This window comes from Neolamprologus brichardi, chromosome 13 (genome assembly GCF_056152115.1).
Source record: "Neolamprologus brichardi isolate AB-2024 chromosome 13, ASM5615211v1, whole genome shotgun sequence".
Lineage (NCBI taxonomy): Eukaryota > Metazoa > Chordata > Actinopteri > Cichliformes > Cichlidae > Neolamprologus > Neolamprologus brichardi.
In genome coordinates, this window is record NC_142116.1 from 22,307,065 (window position 1) to 22,327,089 (window position 20,025).

Sequence of the window (20,025 nt, forward strand, 5' to 3'; positions counted from 1 at the left end):
TCATCTTCACCTGCTTAGTTTGTCATGTTTTGTCTGCCTTTGTTAGACACAGTGTCCTTCAAAAATAATACATTATTTATTTATGCTCTACTTATTTCTGAACCACCGAGGAGAGTGGAGATGATGAGTTGTTATTAAGGAGGAGAGAGGCTTTCTGGATATTTACATTACACATATCCTTGCACGAAGGGCGATGGGCGATGAACTTTAACTTGATGTAATGTTAGTTTCTTTTTGATGTAAATGCTAAATGATAAAAACTGTTCTTAAGAAAATATATATACATGTATATGTGTGCAAATACATGGATGTTGCTTTTGGACATGATGGACCTGACCAAAACGATGTAATTGAATTAGACGGTGTGCCATAGTTACATTTAATTGTAATGCAGTCTTTACCTCCGCCTTGGCCCAGATCTTCCAATCCAACAGAATGTCTGAGAGAAGCCTTAAATCCTGAACCACGGCCACAGACTCCGCGTCCAAACGGAACTGACCGTCTTCTCCGAGGATGAGGATGGGTCCACTGCAACACCCATCGAGTAAAGTCTAGGAAGAAAAAATGTGGCCGTCAGAAACGCAACGACTTCTGTAGAGTTTCTGTGATAATAACTCACAGGGCGGCGTTCACTCTCATCAGAAACACACCTCAACATATTGATAATCTCTAGTTCTGAATCTCAAGCAGGAAGGAAATCAATACATTCTCCATGAAATATTTGGAGTGCTTATCACTCAGTCAACTCAGTCAAAACTAATTCCATTTACTCCACGAGCAGCCCTGTCTGTATCGATCAAAGAATATCATTTGTGACCACATTCACTGCAGTGGTCATAAATCTTGCAGTCCTTTATGTCTCTGGTACATTGTATTACTAGAGGACAGAAGCTTGCAGCCTTGCACTCAGTTAAAACATTGAGATGCAGGTTAATAATGTGACTACCCCAGTTTAAGAAAGGTACCAGAATTATATTTCTTTTACAGTATAAAGTGAAAAGTACAAATGGAAACTATCAACAACTGTAGCACAGCGTGTTCCTTTTATATAGGAATGATCATGGGAATTTAATGCCACTAATCAGTGCAGGTCTATGCTATACAATACAGGATGTGAAAGCCTAAAGTGACAAATGCAATCAGAGTTGCTGTGTTACTCTGCAGGAGCTCAGTGTTTCATCAAGTCAGACACAATCCATTTCAGCCAGAGCCATCACACAGCTCAATTACAGACACAGCCAGAGGGTCAAGTAACAGCAGGGTCACCAACACCGGCTCAGAGAGGAACCAGTGTGTCGGGCCAGATCAGATTCGTGGCCCCCCAAAAATAAAATAAATGGAGGATATATTTTACTGCGCAGATCAGCTGAGGCTGCAGGGACAGAAGACAAGAGTTCAAGGTGTGACTCACTTTCAACACGTGATATCCTACGATGCATTTGGGCTTGATGAGGACCTGATGGATCATGGAGTAACCATGGTAACAGTCCATTTCGTGGATGCGGTGTTGGTTAAATTTGGACAGCGACAGCAGCACTTGCAGGGCCAGAGCCTGGGTCTTCTCACAGTCACTGAGCTCCACTGTCTGGACACAACGGTGCCAGAGGAGGCGAGCAGGGAAGGGGGAAAAAACAAAACAGAGTGAACATGAGGGCCTGCTCATGCTGGAATATAATTAATCAAATACAAAAATTCTTCAAAGTCATTCAAGAGCCTTCTTTCTCCTACATACTGCATACATATTATATATAGGCTTTGCCCTTCACATTTAACCCTTTACTTATTTTGGGTCTCTTTAAATAATCATAACTCTGTTACAGTTTGTGTCAGAAAGAAACCCCAACTGGTTTCGGAAAGAAGAGAAAATGAGCTTTATGGAGATGTTTGGTGTATAACGGCAGCACAAAGCATTCACGAGATCCTGCTGTGTGCACACAAACAGAAAAATCAGGTTCTAGATTTTACCATATGTGCCTCACATTACTGTAACTCCTCAACTATTTTGGGCTAGAGAGAAAATTCAAATAGTTCTTGAAAGCTGAGAATTATGTAGCAATTTTAAAGCAAAAATTACAAAATAAGTCCAGGCAGCCTGTATGACACTTGGGTGAGAAAGGGTTAAATCATCCCACCTGTGCAAAGAGGAAGACAAAAGTTCCAGTTCCACCGATCTTGTGCAGGACACTCTGCAGGCCGTGGGTTTCAGTGGGGAGCAGAGCTCTGAGAGCAATGGACTCCATGGAAACACTTTGCACCTCTTTGGAGCTGAAGGGCCGCTGGGTCACCACAGTCTTTGCTTGACCTTTCAGTCTGATTACAGGCTCATAAATTGTGTAGACTCTCGGACTGCTGGGGGCGTACACGACCGCCAGGCTCTCCTGTGCAGAAACGCACACAATTATCTTTTTGGGAAAAAAAAGTAATATCTTGATGCTTGTAATGATTTAGGATATTAGATATAAAGTACTTTAAAAAAATTTTAATAAGGAGCCAAAATGTCCTCAAATAGGGTACAAATGGTGTACATTTGTACCCTATTTGAGGACATTTTGGCTCCTTATTAAAATTTTTTTAAAGTACTTTATATCTAATATCCTAAATATTAGGATTATTTAGAGATATCAAGTTACAATCTAACAGTTGTAACTTACTGTTAGATTTAACAGTAAGTTACACAAAAATGGCCAAACATTTATTCTTATCATCTTGGCTTTTCTTTTTTTTAGCTATTAGCTAAAAATGAGCTATTATCAACAAAGCAATTCCCACTTAATGGGAGAAAAACTATTTTCAGTCTGACTAAAATAACTGCAGCTTAACTATAATAGTTGTTTTTCCCCATTTGGGACAAATTACTTCCTACCATGCAGTATCATTAATGACAGCTAATTGGAACAGCACATAACTCATACACCGTGAAATGAAACAATAAATGAGACATAGGGGGGATTTGCCACGCTAACAGAGCACTTGAATCACCCTGCATAAGTAGAGGGGTCGGCGGCGGGCATGCAGGTATTGAGTGAGAGATGAACAAACACAGCAACATTTTTTTTCTGGCTTCATTTCATAATTACACTTTTTGTGACACGGCTGTTGTTTTAATGCCTCATGTTAAAAAAAAAAAAAAAAAAAAGAAGAGAAAAAAAAAGAGAGACTCACGACCAAAGTTGTTGTGTCTACATCCTTGCTCTTCATTAAAATCTCTCTCACGTGCTCACACTTCAGACCTTCCTGGGTGACAAACTTGGAGAATGTTACACTGGGTTTGCCATACTTGCAGGGCATGATCGAGGTGAGATCTGGTCCACTCGTGTACAGGTAGAAGGCCTCCTCAGATCCTATTCTAGACCCTGAGAAGAGGCATGCAAACATCTATTATTATTTGACTTAGGAAAAGGGAATATCCTCTCTCTTAAGGAATATCTTGGACATTTGTGTGTATGTGCAATCCAGAAGCTGTAAAATTGATTTGTGAGAAATCCAAACTAAAGCCTGAATGAACTCAACGAGTTAATGATTTATGATTCCACTAATACGCTGCAAATTAATAACACATGAGCTGATGCAATGCAAGACTCCCGAGATGTCCTGGTCAACTTTTTTTTTCTTGATACGTTCAGTCCTGCTTTTCGAAGAAGAACCTGCTACACACAATGAATTCCAACCACAGCGGAGAGGCCAAGCTTGTCTAAACACATCAGTTGGGCTCATAGGTCGAGAGCGCCTAGATGCAAGGCTTTCACAGCCAATTAGAGGTAACCAGAGAAGTATTCAGTAAGCCTCCCGAGAGAATGCTGAGAATCCACAGCACGCCACACATCACACCACGCGCAGCCTTCTACAGCTGCATACGCTTTTAAAATACAAATGCATCACAAAGCATTTATACAGTTTCTACTGCTTTGTAAAAGTGAAGGTGATAATCAATGTGCCACCAGAGAGCAGCACTGAGGGCAGTTAAACAATTAAAACGGACTGCAGTGTGCATGTCTAAGTATGATGTTACAGACACTATCTTCAGTTCAGTTCAACAGGAGCCCTACCGTTGAAGAGTAGCACAGTGCCCATGTTCCAGCGTGTTCCCATCTCCTCTGAGGATGGCACACAGTGGCCCAACATGCAGAAGGTTTTGTTGCTGTCAGATGATAAACTGGACTTTCTGGGTAGGGTGTAATCCAAAGAAACTTCACACTTCCTACAGAAAATGGCAGTTTGGACTGAATTTTAATTATTTATCAAACCATGCGAGCCAAACGACAGCTTACATTTCGGTCAGTTTTCCTCACCAGATGCCAGACACCCAGACGACCACGCGGCCGTGGACGTTCTTCTTTCCCTCCGGCTGCTGGCTGTAAGTGAGGGCAAGGTGTTGCCACTGGCCCCCACTGAACAGGCCCTCAGCTGAGTCTGCCTGTGCCAACAGGCCTGCTTTTATTTCATCGTTGGGGTCTATACAAATCCTGAGGAAAAGAAATGTATTAGAATACTTAAAGTCCAAGAAAATCTGAATACTTAAGAAACAGCACTTCATTCTTTTGACACTACTTTGAGACTGCACTCCTTGGAGCTCACCTAAAAGTGAGAGAGCCTGTAGAGAAGTCTGCCCACACTTGAAGCATCAGTGCCTTGGAGCCCATGGATAGAATATGAATGAGTCCTTCCTCTAGCAATCTTGTCCCTGCCTGAGATGACGCATGGTGCAACTCAGCTGCAGGAGGGTTACTTTCTTCTGGAAAACAATAATCAGAGAATGTCAAAAACAATTCGAGTTCATGGGCATCATGCACAAAGGATTCTTAGTAAAGGAGTTCTGCCTCACCCCTGTTTTTGTCCCCGTCCTTCGCTCCCTGCTCGGCCACCCTCAGCCACATAGAGGTACTGAAGCCGCTGGCCATATGGGGCCAGCAGTTCTGTCCAACTAAGGGCAGGTGGAGAGGGGCGATGTGCCAGGGAGAGGTGCGCAGGTGGCTCGGTTGGTACTCAGCTTCTCCCTCCCTACGGCCTGGTGACAGCTTGCTCTTCCAGAGCAAACCAACACTTTTCCCTGCGGCGGCACAGTTCTGTCTGGAGCTGGGGGAAAACGCTCCCGGAGTCGAAGCCCCAAGGATTATTGGAAAACTCAGAAAGTGTAGAGGTTCGATGTTCATGTTGGCTTCGACAATTTGTAAGATGCCCTTCAGTAAAATCTCCTGGGAGGTAACAAAGTAAATTTGAAGTTAGGGGAACTGTTTTAAATTTGATGCAAAAAACACTTAAACACTTTTTTTGTAACCCTAAACTTAAAGCTGTTTTCAGCTGCTCTCTTATTCACAAGGGGTTGCCACAATGGGTAGCTCCACATATTTGATCGTGACGATTTTCACAGCGGGTGTCCTGACACAACCCAATAAAGAGATATGTCCCCTTTAAAAAACAAAAAACAAAACCAAGCCCCCCATAAAAGCTAATACATTAAGAAATGTAACTGATCCAACTGTGATCCATAATAAACCTGCAGAATATTGATAAAGAACCAGCCAACAAACCATGAAGAATGCAGATGAACACAACTAAGCACAAAGAGTTGTGTGTTATCCTCATAGATGACAAAATTAACTTGCCTTGCAAGTTGTTAAAAATAAATCCTTCCTGTCTGCTCTCATAGACATCTGAATTCCAATTAAACGCAGACGTGTGTTAATAAGTACTAGTATTACATCTGTTCTGCACACTTTGGGTGTTAATTGTATACAGAATGAAGCTACCTAAGGGAGCATTATGTGTTGATACATTTTAAAGCGGCAAGAAGTGAGAAGAGAGGGTGACAGCACGGTGTGTTAAAAATAGATTCTTGTTCCTGCTTTAAAACAAGCAAAAAAAAAAAAGAGCATGCAGGCACTGAGAACAAGAAGACATCAGTGTCAGGCATCACGAGTGCAAGCAAACAGCACACTGTTGAGTGACTGATAGGAGATGGCTATTTACAGTAGGTGGGGTCTTCTCCAGGAAGAGGCGACTCAACAAAGCCAGCTCCTCAGCTGTGATCCTCTGGCTCACCATGGCAACCAGCAGCTCCACAAGCACAGTCTGGCAATCTGAATGTAGAGCAATGAAGAGCAGATTACATAAAGAGTTATCATCGCATTTTGGCAGGCATCAGAATAATTTCTTACCACAGAAAATAGATGATTTTTCTTAAGATTTCTCAATAATTGTGAATGTAATCTATGTTGTATTTGATGTTTTAGCCATTAGAAATTGGCTGACAAAATATCCCAAGGAAAAAAGTCCTCCCCAACACCACAGAGTGCAAACACTTATCTTGTTTTTCCTTTAGATTTTGGACATCATGATATTATGATGTCAAATAAGATCAACTTAAGTTCCAAAGAAGCCCACCGGGTACAGACTGCCTAAGAACTACTAAAGGTACCTATGATAAAACATGACACTGAGCCCAGGGGACCCAGCTGAAATGTCAGAAGCAGAAAAAATCTCAGGAAAACAGCAAACTGAGAGGGCTCCCCTCCTCCTGAGACGTCACACATGAAAAATATGTGTTTAGATCAGATAAGACAGAAAAAAAATGAAGCAGGATGAAGAACAAACCTGTGAACGAGTGGTTTGTTTGACTGAGAATGTTGTGAAAGCCAGACAGGATAGTTTTGACTCCTCCCTGTGAAAACAGGAACAAAGCAGTCAGTCATTTTCTTCAGACCACAGCTGAGTAGTAAAGTAAGACAAATACGGGAGGTGGTTAAGTGTAGCACAAAGAGGAAACTGTGGTTGGCGGGACCTGGTCATAGAGGAGAGCAGCATTGTGGCGATTGGCGTGTACTGCACTGAGCAGGCTGTGAAACACATGACTCAGAACCTCCAGGTCTGGGGAGCCAGAGGCAAGTAGCTGCAACTCCATCGTGCAGATCTCTGGGAACAGGAGCGCGCCTCGCCCGGGCCCGTCTGCCACCGCTACAAACTCATGCAATGCGGCTGGCTCCACCTTCAAACCTAAGAAACCCAACAGAAGAAGATCAGAGACACAAACAAGAGACTGGGACGCACTGCCTGCCTCGCTAAAGCACAGGCACAATATGCCACCCTCTGCTCCTTGAACGGCACCACGATTCAAAGGCATTCCCTCTCTTGGGTTCTTGGAGGTAGAGCATAAAAATGAATTTGCCTCAGTTCTGTGCTCAGCCGCAGAGCTGCCTCATGTTTTCAAGGAAAGCAGTCCAGCAGGCTCTCACACGGCTCCTAGAAACTCCTTTTAATTAAAGAAGCTTGGTTGTCTTCCTGTGCACCGCTACACGCTTTGTTACAATCTACCACACACACATCCAGTCACATATTGCTAGCAGTAAATATAAACTAAAAGCCACGTACCAACTGTCATACCCGTCTGCCTTGATAGTGCATTATACTGATGCTTGTGTTTGGTCTGTGGTTAAATTTAATTGCAGGAAGTCTACAGTATGCATTTCACGTCACTTTTCGCTATGTTTATGGTCTTTATCCTTTCAATTAACCTCAAACTAATAAATACAAGGATCTGGAGCAGCGTAAACGCTGCTAAGAGACCAGGAAATGTGAGGAGGCAGCAGCTACAGGAGCCAATTTGGACAAAACGAGAACATCTGGAATAAACATTTTTATTATTAAATATTAGAAATAATTTTGAATTGCTGTAATGCTAGATTAAAAAAAATACAGGAAAAAGGATTAAGTTTTAATTGAGTGTGAAAAAAGGAACAGTCATTGGTGCTTGTGCTCAGTTACCTAAGTTGAGCTATGTACCATTGAAAAGGGATTTTCAGTGGAAATTAGTGGTTTGATTTTACAGAAACACGTGATAAGGCTAATTACCAAATAAATAGCACTGCATTGTGAAGTTGAAGTTGGTTTGCTCAATATGACTCAAGGTTAAAGATTCTCTGTTTCTCATGACATAAGAGTTTTCCGGGAAGCTAAAATTTCCATCTGATGAAGACTTTAAGTCACAAGATCTAGCTCATGAGGCCAAAAGAATTTAGTTGCCTGCAGTTGTAAAACGTAAAACAATGACTTTATTCTGAGGAGATGAAGCAAAAATAGTGTAATTGGGCCGTGTCTTTAACCTGCAAGCGGTGAAACAGAGCTAACACAAGAGGTTAAACGCATTTTCTGCCTTGTCATATGCATGAATTAAAAACTAGCCACTGTTTATTGCTTCACATCCTCCACAGCACACCAAAGGAGGATGTTGTATTTTTTCTTTATTATAGAAGTAACTGTATGTGCATTTGCACTGAAAAAAGAGTATTCAGTGAATGCACAGAACTCCAGAAAGGACTAATCATTCAGCAAAAAGACCAAATAAACAGTTAACAGCGTGAGAAACAAGATTTCCCAAGACTCAAAACAAGCAGGTTTAGAGGTTATAACGGTCACATGACCTCTCAATCCATCGAGGTTAGTCTGTTGTTGTTATAGCCAATAAAAACAAGATGCAGAGAAGACAAACATCTGAAGTAAAAATGATTTATAGCGTTCAGAAAATAAACTGAAAAATGAATAGGCAGTGAAAAGTAATAAGACTCATATAAGTGTGAACTGCAACCAGCCTCAGTAACAATATCTGAAGTGGTTTGGTATGTGCAGCAGCTATGGATCCTTGAGGAGGAGTAAGTGAGAATAAAAGCATGCGCGCGTGTGTGTGTGGTAGTGTGGCAGTAAGTGTGGACCTACCCTCTTCCTGCTTGGCCATGTCCTCTGGGTTGCTTTCGCTGTCAGCGTCGTAGCCCTCCTCCTCCCCTGGGGGCTTGCCGCCGCAGCTCTGCACCTCGTCCACCTCCTCAGACAGATCGCCCGCTGGGGCCGCCCCCTCCGCCAAGACCTGGAGCTTCTGGCAAGAAGAGAGTGAAAGAGCAAGTGAGGCAGAGGAGGAGGTAGGAATGAGAAGAAGAAAAAAAATTATGAATTTCAATCCCATACACTCCAAGTTCAACGGCTGATTAACTTTCAAGCACTTTGTAAGATAAGATTGCTTTCGTAAGAGCTTACCCAATGCTGCTTTAAAAAAAAAATAAAAAATTCCTTGATCGAATATTTTTAGGGTAAAATGTAAAAGGCATGACATGGAGTGTCATGCCTGATGCGGCGAATCGACTGCCCTCAAAACGGGGGAAAAAGATTTTTAGTCATAAGACAAATATCAGCTGACCTGCAAGGCGCTCACACAGCCCCAGTTCCTCGACATGAACAGTCATCATATGTGCATGTAGGCAAACACACACACACACACACACGTAAACTGACAAACTAAACCATTTCCTGGTTCAAAGAGGCTTTTTGCATCACACACCTTTATTCCTTCGAAACTAATATGAGGCTGCTTTTATATTTAATTGTGGGTGAACATTTTAAAAGAATGGTCTAAATCAGTGGACAAACTTTGCGGTGGAAGACTAATCTCCGTGCTTCAAGCACATACTTGTAATGGTTAAGCGAACATCACAGTCTGCCAGTGCTCACTGAGAAAGAACTAAGCTCTTAGGAAATAGGTAAATCTATTATATAAAAAGCCAAATCCTCCTGTGTTGGAACAGGCTTAGTCAGACAGGCATTTTAAGACTTGAAGAAAACACGTCGAGGGCTGAGAGACATGAGACAGTTACTTTCAGTCATGTAAGTGCGGACGGCTTTTTCTCGTTTGTGTTTGCCTTATTTACGGAATAAATAAAAAAACAGATTCATGTCTCTTGCGAATCTTAAATAACGCTTTACAAAGCCTGCACTGATAGTGGCACTGTTAAGGAGGGGAGAGTTTGTAGAGGCCCATCTGTACTGAGCAAATGAGAAACTGTCAACATGTGTGAAGATAACTGATTGAATTAAAAATGTTTTCAATATGTTAATTAAACTAAGTCTGTCTGAAGAGCTGACAGCAGAGTGTAAAATCCACTACAACAAAGAAACATCAGCAGCATGCTGGGTTTTAAAATGAGGCTGCATCCGCTGCTGTCTCCACACAAGGGCTACAATTATTTACGTTCGCTGTTTCTGTTGTTGTACATCAGGCTGATAACAGCTGCTTAGCAACATAGCGCGAGTGGCCTTACACGGCAGTACTGATGCTTGATAACACTTGGGTGGAAAATGGTTTTCCTCTCATTGTACGCTTGCCTCTTAAATAAACACCGCTGCTCATTATATTTTACCACGGTGCTCAAACACACGCTGTAGATGCACAGATACTTCACTCTGCAGACAAAAGAGGCAGCAAAAAGAAACATACAATTTTCACTCGTGTTTGTACTGTATGTTATTGTCCGTCTGACTGGTTAATAGTGGCTGCTGGTGGGAGATGATGAGTTAATAACATGGGGTCACACACAAGAAAATGCAGTTGTTTCTGATCACACGGGCTCTCAACTCTCTCTCCAGTTCTCAGCCCTGCCTGAAACCTTTAAAGGCATTTGCCCTTTTGTTTTGCCCTTCTGCCACGTTGCTGAAATCAGTAGGAATTATCTCTGGAATTTGTTAAAAGAGTGAGAAAAACAGTAACATAAAAGACAGAAGTAAAAAACAGGCAGGAAAGTATGATTAGGAAGCTTTTTCTTGTAAAAGCATTAACTATTATAGAGTCAACAGGACAGATATGGGCAATAAAGGCCACCAAGATACTATCTGCTCAAAAAAAGGTCAATAAATGAACCTATAGCAGCTTTCATTTAGTGCCATAATATAGTCATTTGAAATATTTATTTCATGAGTGACTTTTTAGTAGTGTGAAAACAGGCACATATTGTGCAAGCGAAAACAAATGGTTTTTAAAAGAGATTTAAAAAAAGATTAATTTTAATGAGTAAATGGAATTCAGCTGAACAAATAATGGAGAGACATTTTGCCAAAAGCTTTATAGAGTGATTAGATGTGATCAACAATGACAGCACCTCATGTCTCTTTATACATGAGTGTTTCATGAAAGTGGAGAATATTTATTGTCTCACAGGTTCTCCCAAGGCAGGACTCACCCTCTCTGGTTTCTCCTCAGGGGGATCGGGACAGGATGACACCTCAGCCAAGGCCACTCTCAGGAGAGAGTCAAACAGGGGTATGGCAAGGTCAGAGTTCACCACTCCAGACCGAGAGAGCTGGTCTCTCACCTCTAACAAGGTATCTTCCACTGAATGGAGCTATAATCGAGAGGACATGACAATTTAAGTTAACCCAAGGTAATTTTTTGCGTATTTGGCCTGTTTAGGGGTTAGTTAATTAAACACATTGCTCAACATACCTGATAAGAAAGCTCAGGCTCTATCCTCTGCAGGGCTGAGTTAGCACTGTGTAGGCAAATAGCCAGCAAAGCCTCAAGGAGTCGAATACTTTGAAGTTGCCATTCTTCCTCAAGTTTCTTTGATGGGTCTTTGGTCTTTCCTTCAGCTGGACTGGTGCTGCTGGTTTCAGATGCATCATGAGAAGTCTCCTCCAGTCCCAGTGAAGTGGCTGTGGAGTCGGGGCTGCCTTTACCTTTGCCGTCTCTCTTCTTCTTTGCTTTTCCATCCTTCGTTTTACAGGAGAGCTTCTGAATGACCATTGCCATAAGGCGCAAACAGACATCCAGTCCACCCAGCCTGAAGAACTGTCTCTGGAACAAAGGGCTGGCCAGGTAGATCCACCGACACACTGACCAAACATCAGCAGCGCGTCGTAGCTGCTCTTTAGAGGGCAGGGCTACACTGTCTGGGGACAGATATGGCAGCCGTCCACCCAGAGGTTCACTCGCTGTACTGTCATAACCCGAAGTGTCTTCGGAGTCATTGGCTGAGTCCCGGTCAGAATCTGCCTCCTTGCTGACGCAGAGGAAGGCCACACATAGAAAAAGATTGATAACATGGAGGTGGATCTCTGTTCGGCTGCGCCCCGGTCCACGAGCTTGGCCACTACGGCTCTTATGTCGTGGATAAGCCTCCTTCAGGCCTTCATAGAACTTGCTGAGACTCTGTGCGCCCTCTCCGATGCCTCTGGACCCCAGTTCCTCAGCCAGGCCTAAGACAGCCTCCCTTTCTTCAGCATCAGCACTCTCCAGCTCCTGAAGCACCCCCTCAGCCTGCTGCTTTCCACTGCCTATTATCAGAGTCTCAAACACCTTCAAAGCTAAAGAGCGTGTCTGGTCCAAGTAGACAAGCTCTGTCACCTGGTTGAGTCCATTACAGCTAATAAAAAGGTCTCTGATCACCCTATAATACAAAAGATGAGAAACTAAGTTAAACAAAAAGGACATTTTAATAACTTGTTTTTCACATTAAAATGCACTGTGTCATTTATTACCCCCCTCATAAAGAATGGGTATATATATATAAACCCAACACCAAAAAAGATGAGAAGCTATGTAAAATGTAAATAAAAACAGAATGCCATGAATTATTATTAATCACAACAGAACATATAAAACATATAAAATATTTGTACTTAGAAAATGTACCAAGTCTTTCTGAAAACTATGGACATCACACCCTCCGAACTAAAGAGGAGAGGGAATATCTGACTTGTTATCAGCGTTCAGTTTAAAAGTCTGCATGTCTGATGGTATGGGGGTGCCTCAGTGCCTATGGTAATGCACATCTGGAAAAGCACCATCACTGCTGAAATGCATATCCAGGTTTTAGAGCAACATATGCTCCTATCCAGACAATGCCTTTTTAGGGAAGGTCTAAACTGCATACTACATCTACTACAACAGCATGGCTCCATAGTAGAAGAATCCAGGTGCTGAGGACATTTTACCAATTGAAAACATTTAGTGTATCATGAAATGGAAAGAGTGACAAAGATCCAGGATTGTTGAGCAGCTAGAATCCTGTATCAGATAAGAATGGGACAACATTTCTCTCCAGCAGCTCATTTCACAGATGTTTATGGACTGTTATTAAAAGAAGAGGAGATGCTACGTGATTGTGAACATGTGAACATGACCCTGTTCCAACTTTTTCAAGCCGTGTAGCTGCCATCAAATTAAAAATGACCTTTTTCTTGAAATTGTATGTTTTCTCAGTTTAAACATACTTTTTCTATCTTCTGCTGCAAATGTAATATGGGCTTATGAAATCTGCACATCATTGCATTCTGTTATTTGCATTTTCCAGAGCATCCCAACTTTTTTTGGAACTGGAGTTGTACTTCTTATTAGCCAGCAAAATAAACAACATGCTGAACACTCGGGTAGATGTGTAGAGTGCACACAAATACCTCCTACCGCAGCGCTCCCTTATTAAAATAAAAAGCACCGCTCAGTTCAATCAGACAAGTGCTGTAACCAGCCAGTGACAGAAAAAAAAAACCTCATCACGCAGGAGCCTTCACACGCCAACTCCATTTGTTCTCTTCAGCTTGCAGAAATAATTTTCTCTCCAGCACAACACCTTTACATAAATAAGTCATCATCTACAATAATGCACACGGACAAACCAGCTATTCCTTATTTACTGCGTTTTCTTTGTTCTCCAATGTCTTTTCTGTTTCATGTTTATTCTATTGAGCAACATGAAAGACAAATTCACGACTTGTTATATTAAGGCAAATCATATATTTACTGGGAAAACACAGCTGACACCTTACCCTTTTAAATTTGTTTACTGGTGATATACACACACTACTGAGGCTATGATGAATAATAAATGACGCTATCACAGCACAAGGTAAATTATGGTGAAAGAATAAAGCGTCACCTCTGAGTGAAATCAACATTTGGTGTAGAAAAACAACTTGAGAGAAGTGCTAATGTTACAAACGGACTGAAATCCCACAAAAAAACAAAAAACAACCACTTTAATCTCAGCATGGAGTTTTCTCTGCAGTGTGCGGTGACACAGATGTTCAGTTAAAGCTTTAAGATGGGAGCGTGAAACACAAAACAAATTTAACAGATTATTAACTTGTTGATTTCTTTTCACCAATTTAAACCCATTTTCTCCAGTCTTCCTCTAAATAAATGTAGAGTTGATTAAATCTGCTTCTTCACAACATTTCCTCCTTTCATTAGTGGTCTGAAAGTCCATCAGAATGGCTATTCATTAGTCTGCATATTTAATGCTCACTTCTGAAAAATATGATTCCTGTTATGCAGAAACTGAAATGAGAGCAGGAGATGATGCAGTGGCGGGCAATGCATCAGATGATGTCCAACTTTGAAGAAAAGCTGCTCGTCTTTCAGGTTATCTTTCGATAACTTTTTCTGCATGAGCAGACTGCATAAGAAGGTGATGTAAAAACCACTTAAGTAGAATTGGTTTTGCACAAATATTAAAATTCAGTCCTTATCGATTCAATCGCTCGGTTTGTGAGACCATGAAAGACAGAAAAATCTGACACATGTCGCTCAAACCTTTTCCCGCAGTACTGAAGGCTGTGAAGCTCCAATGTGTGTAACTCATACATGAATGTGCCCCAAATCAAATGATCTGTGGATCCTATTTCGCCTAATTTCCATCTGTCTGTCAACCTAAACAACACAAGTTAATCACCGCTTTGCAGCCAGCTAACTTTGCAGCTATATTTGGAACAAATATGTATATAGCCCAGTAGATGGAGCTGTATAGTCTAACCTAGCGAGAGTGACCATGTGCAAAGATGTGAGGTCTGACCATATGCAACTGCAAATTCAGTACCAATGAAGACTTTTTAATTTGGAGCCTGTCATGGAGTAATGCTGCAGACTTCATGGGGAAATGTGGTCGTTCAATTTCATCCTTGAGACCAGTACAGATTTAACATCTTAGTAAGCCAGCCACGCACCAACTATCCTGTGTTCTGTGAGCTGAGGTTAGAATAAAACAGACCAATACAACTAGATCTACAACTACATCCATTGTATACCAAAAAACTGAATATGGCACAAAAACCTTAAAGTTGCTGCAGAAAACATAAAAGAGAGTTTTAATTGTAAATGTTATACCCCTTCATTTGGGCTTTGAGGATAAGTGAAAACTTGTTTATATAAACTTATAGTCATTTATAGTCTATTAATTAAACTAAGTCTCGACACAAGCTGAGAATTTTGATTCATGCTTTTCTGAATCTAAAAGTAAATTGTTGTGCATTTGGTCTCAAAAAACTTAACATAATGAAAAAACAGCAGCAGAGTTAAACTGATTAGCTATTAGGCTATTAATGTTTTTTCCTGTTAAAACACGTGGACTTTTTATCAATAAATATTTTATCAGACACCTCATTGATTTGTAGGGGTGGGGGAAAAATCGATACTGTGTAGTATCGTGATATTTTGTTTGCTAATAATGTATCGATACAGGGACAGCAGAAATCGATATTTTGTTACAAAAAAAGTTTTTGTGGACTGGAACTCTGACTTCAGAGCACGTTGATCCTTTTTCTGAGCAAGAATCCTGACATTCCTTCACTGTCCAAATGTGTTTATTTTTTTTTTTTTGGCAGCAATAAACATGACAGTTTACTTATTTTAATTTAAGACATGTTTTATTTTAATTAAGTTTAAAACTTTTTTATTTAATGTAAAATTATATTTTTTGTTTTAATTTACTTTCAAATTCTTCAGTTGCTGAAGGGGCTGCATAGTTTTCACATATTGCATAGTTCAGAATAGCTATAATTGTACCAGATGGTTGCATTCAGTTAAGTTGGACTAGACTGTAATACAAACCGTTCAAGTTTGTCAACAATAAAACTGACTGAAATGAGAGAGACTGAGTGTGAGACTTTGATATTAGATAAAACGAATATTGATAAAGTTTATGTACAGAATCTGAATATAGCAAAATATTTTAAAAAATTGCAATAATATCGTATCGTGCGTTAAGTATTGTGATAATATCGTATTGTGGGATGTATGGTGATTCCCACCTCTATTGATTTGAGTAGTTTATTGTTATGCTCTAAACAAACCCATCACAGATGCCAGTCAAACCTGCAGAGAGCAGAGAACTCTCTGAATTTTAACAAGGAAATCTATCAGCCTACTGCTGACAAAACATCTCAAAGCATCCAGCCATCTATTTTTTAACACTCCCGATCTTGCTGAGGGTCGCAAGAACATGCAACCAATCACAGCATGTGTAGAGCGGCCGCTGAGATGTAATCTAGGCAGGTCACCTGGGTTAACACACAGGCACAAACCTCTGCACGTCCCATTCTATGGGCGTTTCAGAGTTTACTTAACCTGTATGTCTCTGGATTGTCTCAACATCTCAGAATTCTACAGACAACTGAGAATACCCACATAAAAACCAAAAATACAGTTTTACACAACTTCACATTTGCCAGCATTTTGATAAAAGCACATGAACAAATTTTATCTGCCTCTGCTATGTTATGCTACTGTACTCACGACACTGTTACATAAACTGTCAATAATACTCTCTGTCTCGCTGAGTTCACAAAGCAGTGCTAAATTATTGATTAGCATTAATTAGCAATGACCTGGAGGGATAGATCTAATGACAAAGAAATTCCAAGTAGATTAGGTATCCTACATTGAACTGGCGGATTATATTTGCTTTAGGTCATTGTATCAAAAGGACAGGAATCCGTTTCATAAGAAAGAAATATGCAATATCTTTCGAAATAAACATCTATATCACTTGTCTTTCAGAAGAAATTTATAAAATAAATTGCTAATGCTTCTGAAAATATTCATAACCAAAGAACTTTGCTGCTTTTTTTCAGGTGGTTTTGACATCTAACAAAACACACACACACACACACACACACACACACGCACACACACACACAGCCAGAAGAAGAGGGAAAACAGAGAATTATATTTTAAACTAACTAAACCTGTGAACCAGCTCACCTTGATTTGAGAAGCGATGGTAACGTTTGTAGGTAAACAAGTAGTACCTCCACGGGCAGGCACTGCGTGTGATAGCTGCAGACCTGAGTACAGACAGTAGAAACTCCCAGTTGCTGGGCGTGGTGGGCTAGCTCTACCCCTCTCTGCAGCACAGGGTTGAAGATGTGTGTGTAGAGCTGCCACTGCACTATAGCATTGCCCCTCTGAGTTAGGTGGCACACATGGCCAGCTATCTGCTGACTAAGCTGCCAGTCCTCACCAAACACTAGCTCTTGATAGGCCTCCAGAGCATTCCACTTCCACAGCATATCCTCAGTGCCCCCTCCACTTGGCAGAATACCCTGGGAGCGGTAACACAGGCTGGTAGAAATAGCTGAAGGTTCCCCGTGCTGCAGTGTCTCCTCCAGGCCTGGCAGCTGGCTGCTATCCAGAGTGCAGATGTTACATGAGGCCAGCTTGGCTTTTTCTGAAGGCTGTCCCCCACCAAGCTGGTCTAAGATCAGTCTCCCCAGGACACTAAGAACATGAGACTGGTAACTACGCAGCCCTGGAGCTTTAAAGGCATGGAGTAAAGGTCCTACGACTGAACGGGGGTCCATACAACAGCAGATTCCAACAGCCTGCACCCCAGCCAATACCTGCAACACACCTGGCCCGCTGGGGGACAGGCGCTGTAGGAGCCGCAGGCATTGGTGGGCACAGGCTGCCAAGCAGCAGCAGCGCTCAGGATAACGTACTGCTTCACCCTCCATCTCTCCTCCGCCTTCTCCATCCTCTTCAAAGGGGTTGCGCCTAGCAGCTTGCTTGAAAGCAGAGACGGGCAAACCTGACAAGTCTCTGTGATGATGCAGGAAGTGGGAATATTCACAGCGACGATGGCGCCGTCGGGCACACACAGACTGATGCAGCTGCTCTGACTTTGCCTTCTTTACAGCACTGACAATCTTGAAGACCCCTGCAATGAGGCCTCGTAGCCTCTCTGAGGCTTCACCTCCAACTTTAGAATCTCTGGCTCTGCCAAGTCCCTCCAGTCGAAGCACTGTAGTCTCAAAGAGCTCCAGGCCACGGTGCTGAACAAACTCATGGATGAGCTCTAGAGCCTGACTAAAGAAAAAAGGGTTGGGAGTGGAAGCCTGCAGGCAACCCAGCAGCACTTGCAGTACTCCTTCTAAAAGTTCTGGAAGCAGTAGCGCTCTGTGGCGATAACGAGAGAATGAGAAGTCATCCTGTACCTCCTGTAGAGTCTTCTTGGGCCGAGGAGCAAAAGGGTTACTCTGTCTGTCCAAGCAGCTCCGGATTTTGAGAGTGGCTCGCAGCAGGTCTGTTAGACTACGTCTCAGGCTGTCTGGAAGGCTGTCATTCTGACTCACATCCACAGACATCAGGTGCAAGATGGTTCGCAGTAGCATTCTCTGAACTAGTGCAATTGGCTCCTCTGTCCAGCCTCCAGCAAGCTCCTCTGGTCCTGCTCCACCTCCACCCCCTGGACCACAACAATCTCCAAATTCAGTAAGGATCTCTGTGAGAGTAGGTACAACGCTGACAGCCAGGCCAGGGTTGTGGTTGATGCTCATGTCAAATTTACACACTTTCTCCAACAAGGAAAGCAACACATGACAGAGATCAAAAGGCGAGTTTTCCATTCGGTTGAATATTGATATTGCAGCTGGGTCTGTTAGGGTTTCGCTGTCAGCCATCTGGGATCCAGGGGCTCTGGGATGTGGGTATGGGGCACTCATAGTTTCTGTGGTGGTGGTGCCGGTGGAGGCGTCTGATCGATGATGCTGACAGCTTACCTGGATGGTGGAGCCATGTGATCTTCGGCTCCGTGCACTACCTGGGCCAGTTTTGTCTTCAGAGTTGGCTTCTGAATCTGAGGTAGAAACCTGAGACTTGCGAGCATCTTTCACAGAGTATCTCTGCGCTGTCCGCCGGGACCTCCGTGACTTCCAGGTACTGCTAGCAACACGGGATTTCTTCCCAGAGGTCTGCTCATCTGTTGCAGCCTTCAGCCCTGTTCTGAGAGGGATGGCCTTCACCTCCCGGTTCAGGAATGCCTCCAGCAGGGACGGCAGGGTGAAATCTGTCAATACATAGAATACATATCTATCATACTTGTTCTAGGTGCAAACAAATCGCTAAAAAGTAAGAAAATCCCACAAAGTGAGAGTATTGTTTTTTTTGTTTTAATATTTCGACAAGCACTTGATCCTGGTGTCTACAGATAAAGGTGGCATACTTAAGACCAAAAGAAACCTTTTCAACAAAAATATCAATAGATGTGAAATGCTTGTGTGGATAAAATATAGTAACCTTTCAAACTACTATGACACCCTGTATAAGAAAAAAAAAATCTTATACAGGGTTTCCCCAGCAAATCTAAATGGAATGGAATAGAAAACCTTTTTCTTTATGACCAAGCCATTCAACACCACCTCATTTTTTTGTTTTTGTACCATTCCTTGGTTGATTTCTTTGAGTCCTTAGAAGCACTATCCTATTAAATGGTCCTACATTGTTTAGACATTCAGACTACAATCTGAGCACTCAGACTGCGCTTTGAGTGCTCAAATTGAGTAGAAAAGTGCCAGTCCATTTACCATTTACAAATAGCTTCACATCATCATCAACAAGTAAGCTTTGATAGTGAAAAATGAAAGTTAAAACCCTGCCAACAAGCTGCCAAATCCCTGAGGCAGAGGAGCAACCTCAAGCCGTACCATTTTCACCACCATGCTTCACAGTTTGAATGGGGTTATTTTCATCAAAAGCTGTCTTTGGTCTGTGCTCTACATCCTATCATTACTGTGACCACACAATATTCCAAAAGGTAAGCTCTTTGCCCATATGTTCACTGGCAAACTGCAGCTTTGATGTTGTTTTTGGATAGAAAAGACTTTTATTGGCCCTGCACCCATGCAAGTTAAAATTCTTCTATTGCTTTCTGATTGTAAATACATGCACTTTGTCACTGACAGTTGAAAGAGTTACCCGCAGATCCCGAGATAGAATCTGGGAGGGTTCATTGGGCCTTTTTTTATTCATTTCTTTTTACGCATCAAGTGATCTTGATCTGAACTTGCTGGAGCCAATCATTGTTATGTGTACCATGACTAACATACTTCAAATAAATCTTTTAAAATCACCCTGACTAACTCTTAGGTATCCCCAACCTTTTTCTCTTAAAGCCTGACTGCGACTGGAGTGATTATACCACAAACTCCCACAGAAAGGAA

At 41.9% G+C, this 20,025-nt stretch overlaps 1 protein-coding gene across 3 annotated transcripts in view; it reads right to left on the minus strand.

Moving 5' to 3' along the window:
• Window positions 1–20,025, minus strand: part of lyst (lysosomal trafficking regulator) — a 60,784-nt gene that overhangs the window by 17,964 nt on the left and 22,795 nt on the right. For all 3 annotated transcript variants that reach the window (XM_087850313.1, XM_087850314.1, XM_087850312.1), the window contains 15 exons: window positions 16,790–18,872; window positions 11,258–12,200; window positions 10,995–11,156; window positions 8,707–8,863; window positions 6,779–6,990; window positions 6,592–6,658; window positions 5,968–6,077; window positions 4,823–5,192; window positions 4,576–4,732; window positions 4,290–4,463; window positions 4,047–4,198; window positions 3,163–3,353; window positions 2,133–2,378; window positions 1,412–1,585; window positions 402–551 (listed from right to left, as the gene is read on the minus strand). In XM_087850313.1, coding sequence (XP_087706439.1) covers window positions 402–551; window positions 1,412–1,585; window positions 2,133–2,378; window positions 3,163–3,353; window positions 4,047–4,198; window positions 4,290–4,463; window positions 4,576–4,732; window positions 4,823–5,192; window positions 5,968–6,077; window positions 6,592–6,658; window positions 6,779–6,990; window positions 8,707–8,863; window positions 10,995–11,156; window positions 11,258–12,200; window positions 16,790–18,872 — 5,348 coding nt within the window. The remainder of the gene's footprint in view (window positions 1–401; window positions 552–1,411; window positions 1,586–2,132; window positions 2,379–3,162; window positions 3,354–4,046; window positions 4,199–4,289; window positions 4,464–4,575; window positions 4,733–4,822; window positions 5,193–5,967; window positions 6,078–6,591; window positions 6,659–6,778; window positions 6,991–8,706; window positions 8,864–10,994; window positions 11,157–11,257; window positions 12,201–16,789; window positions 18,873–20,025) is intronic.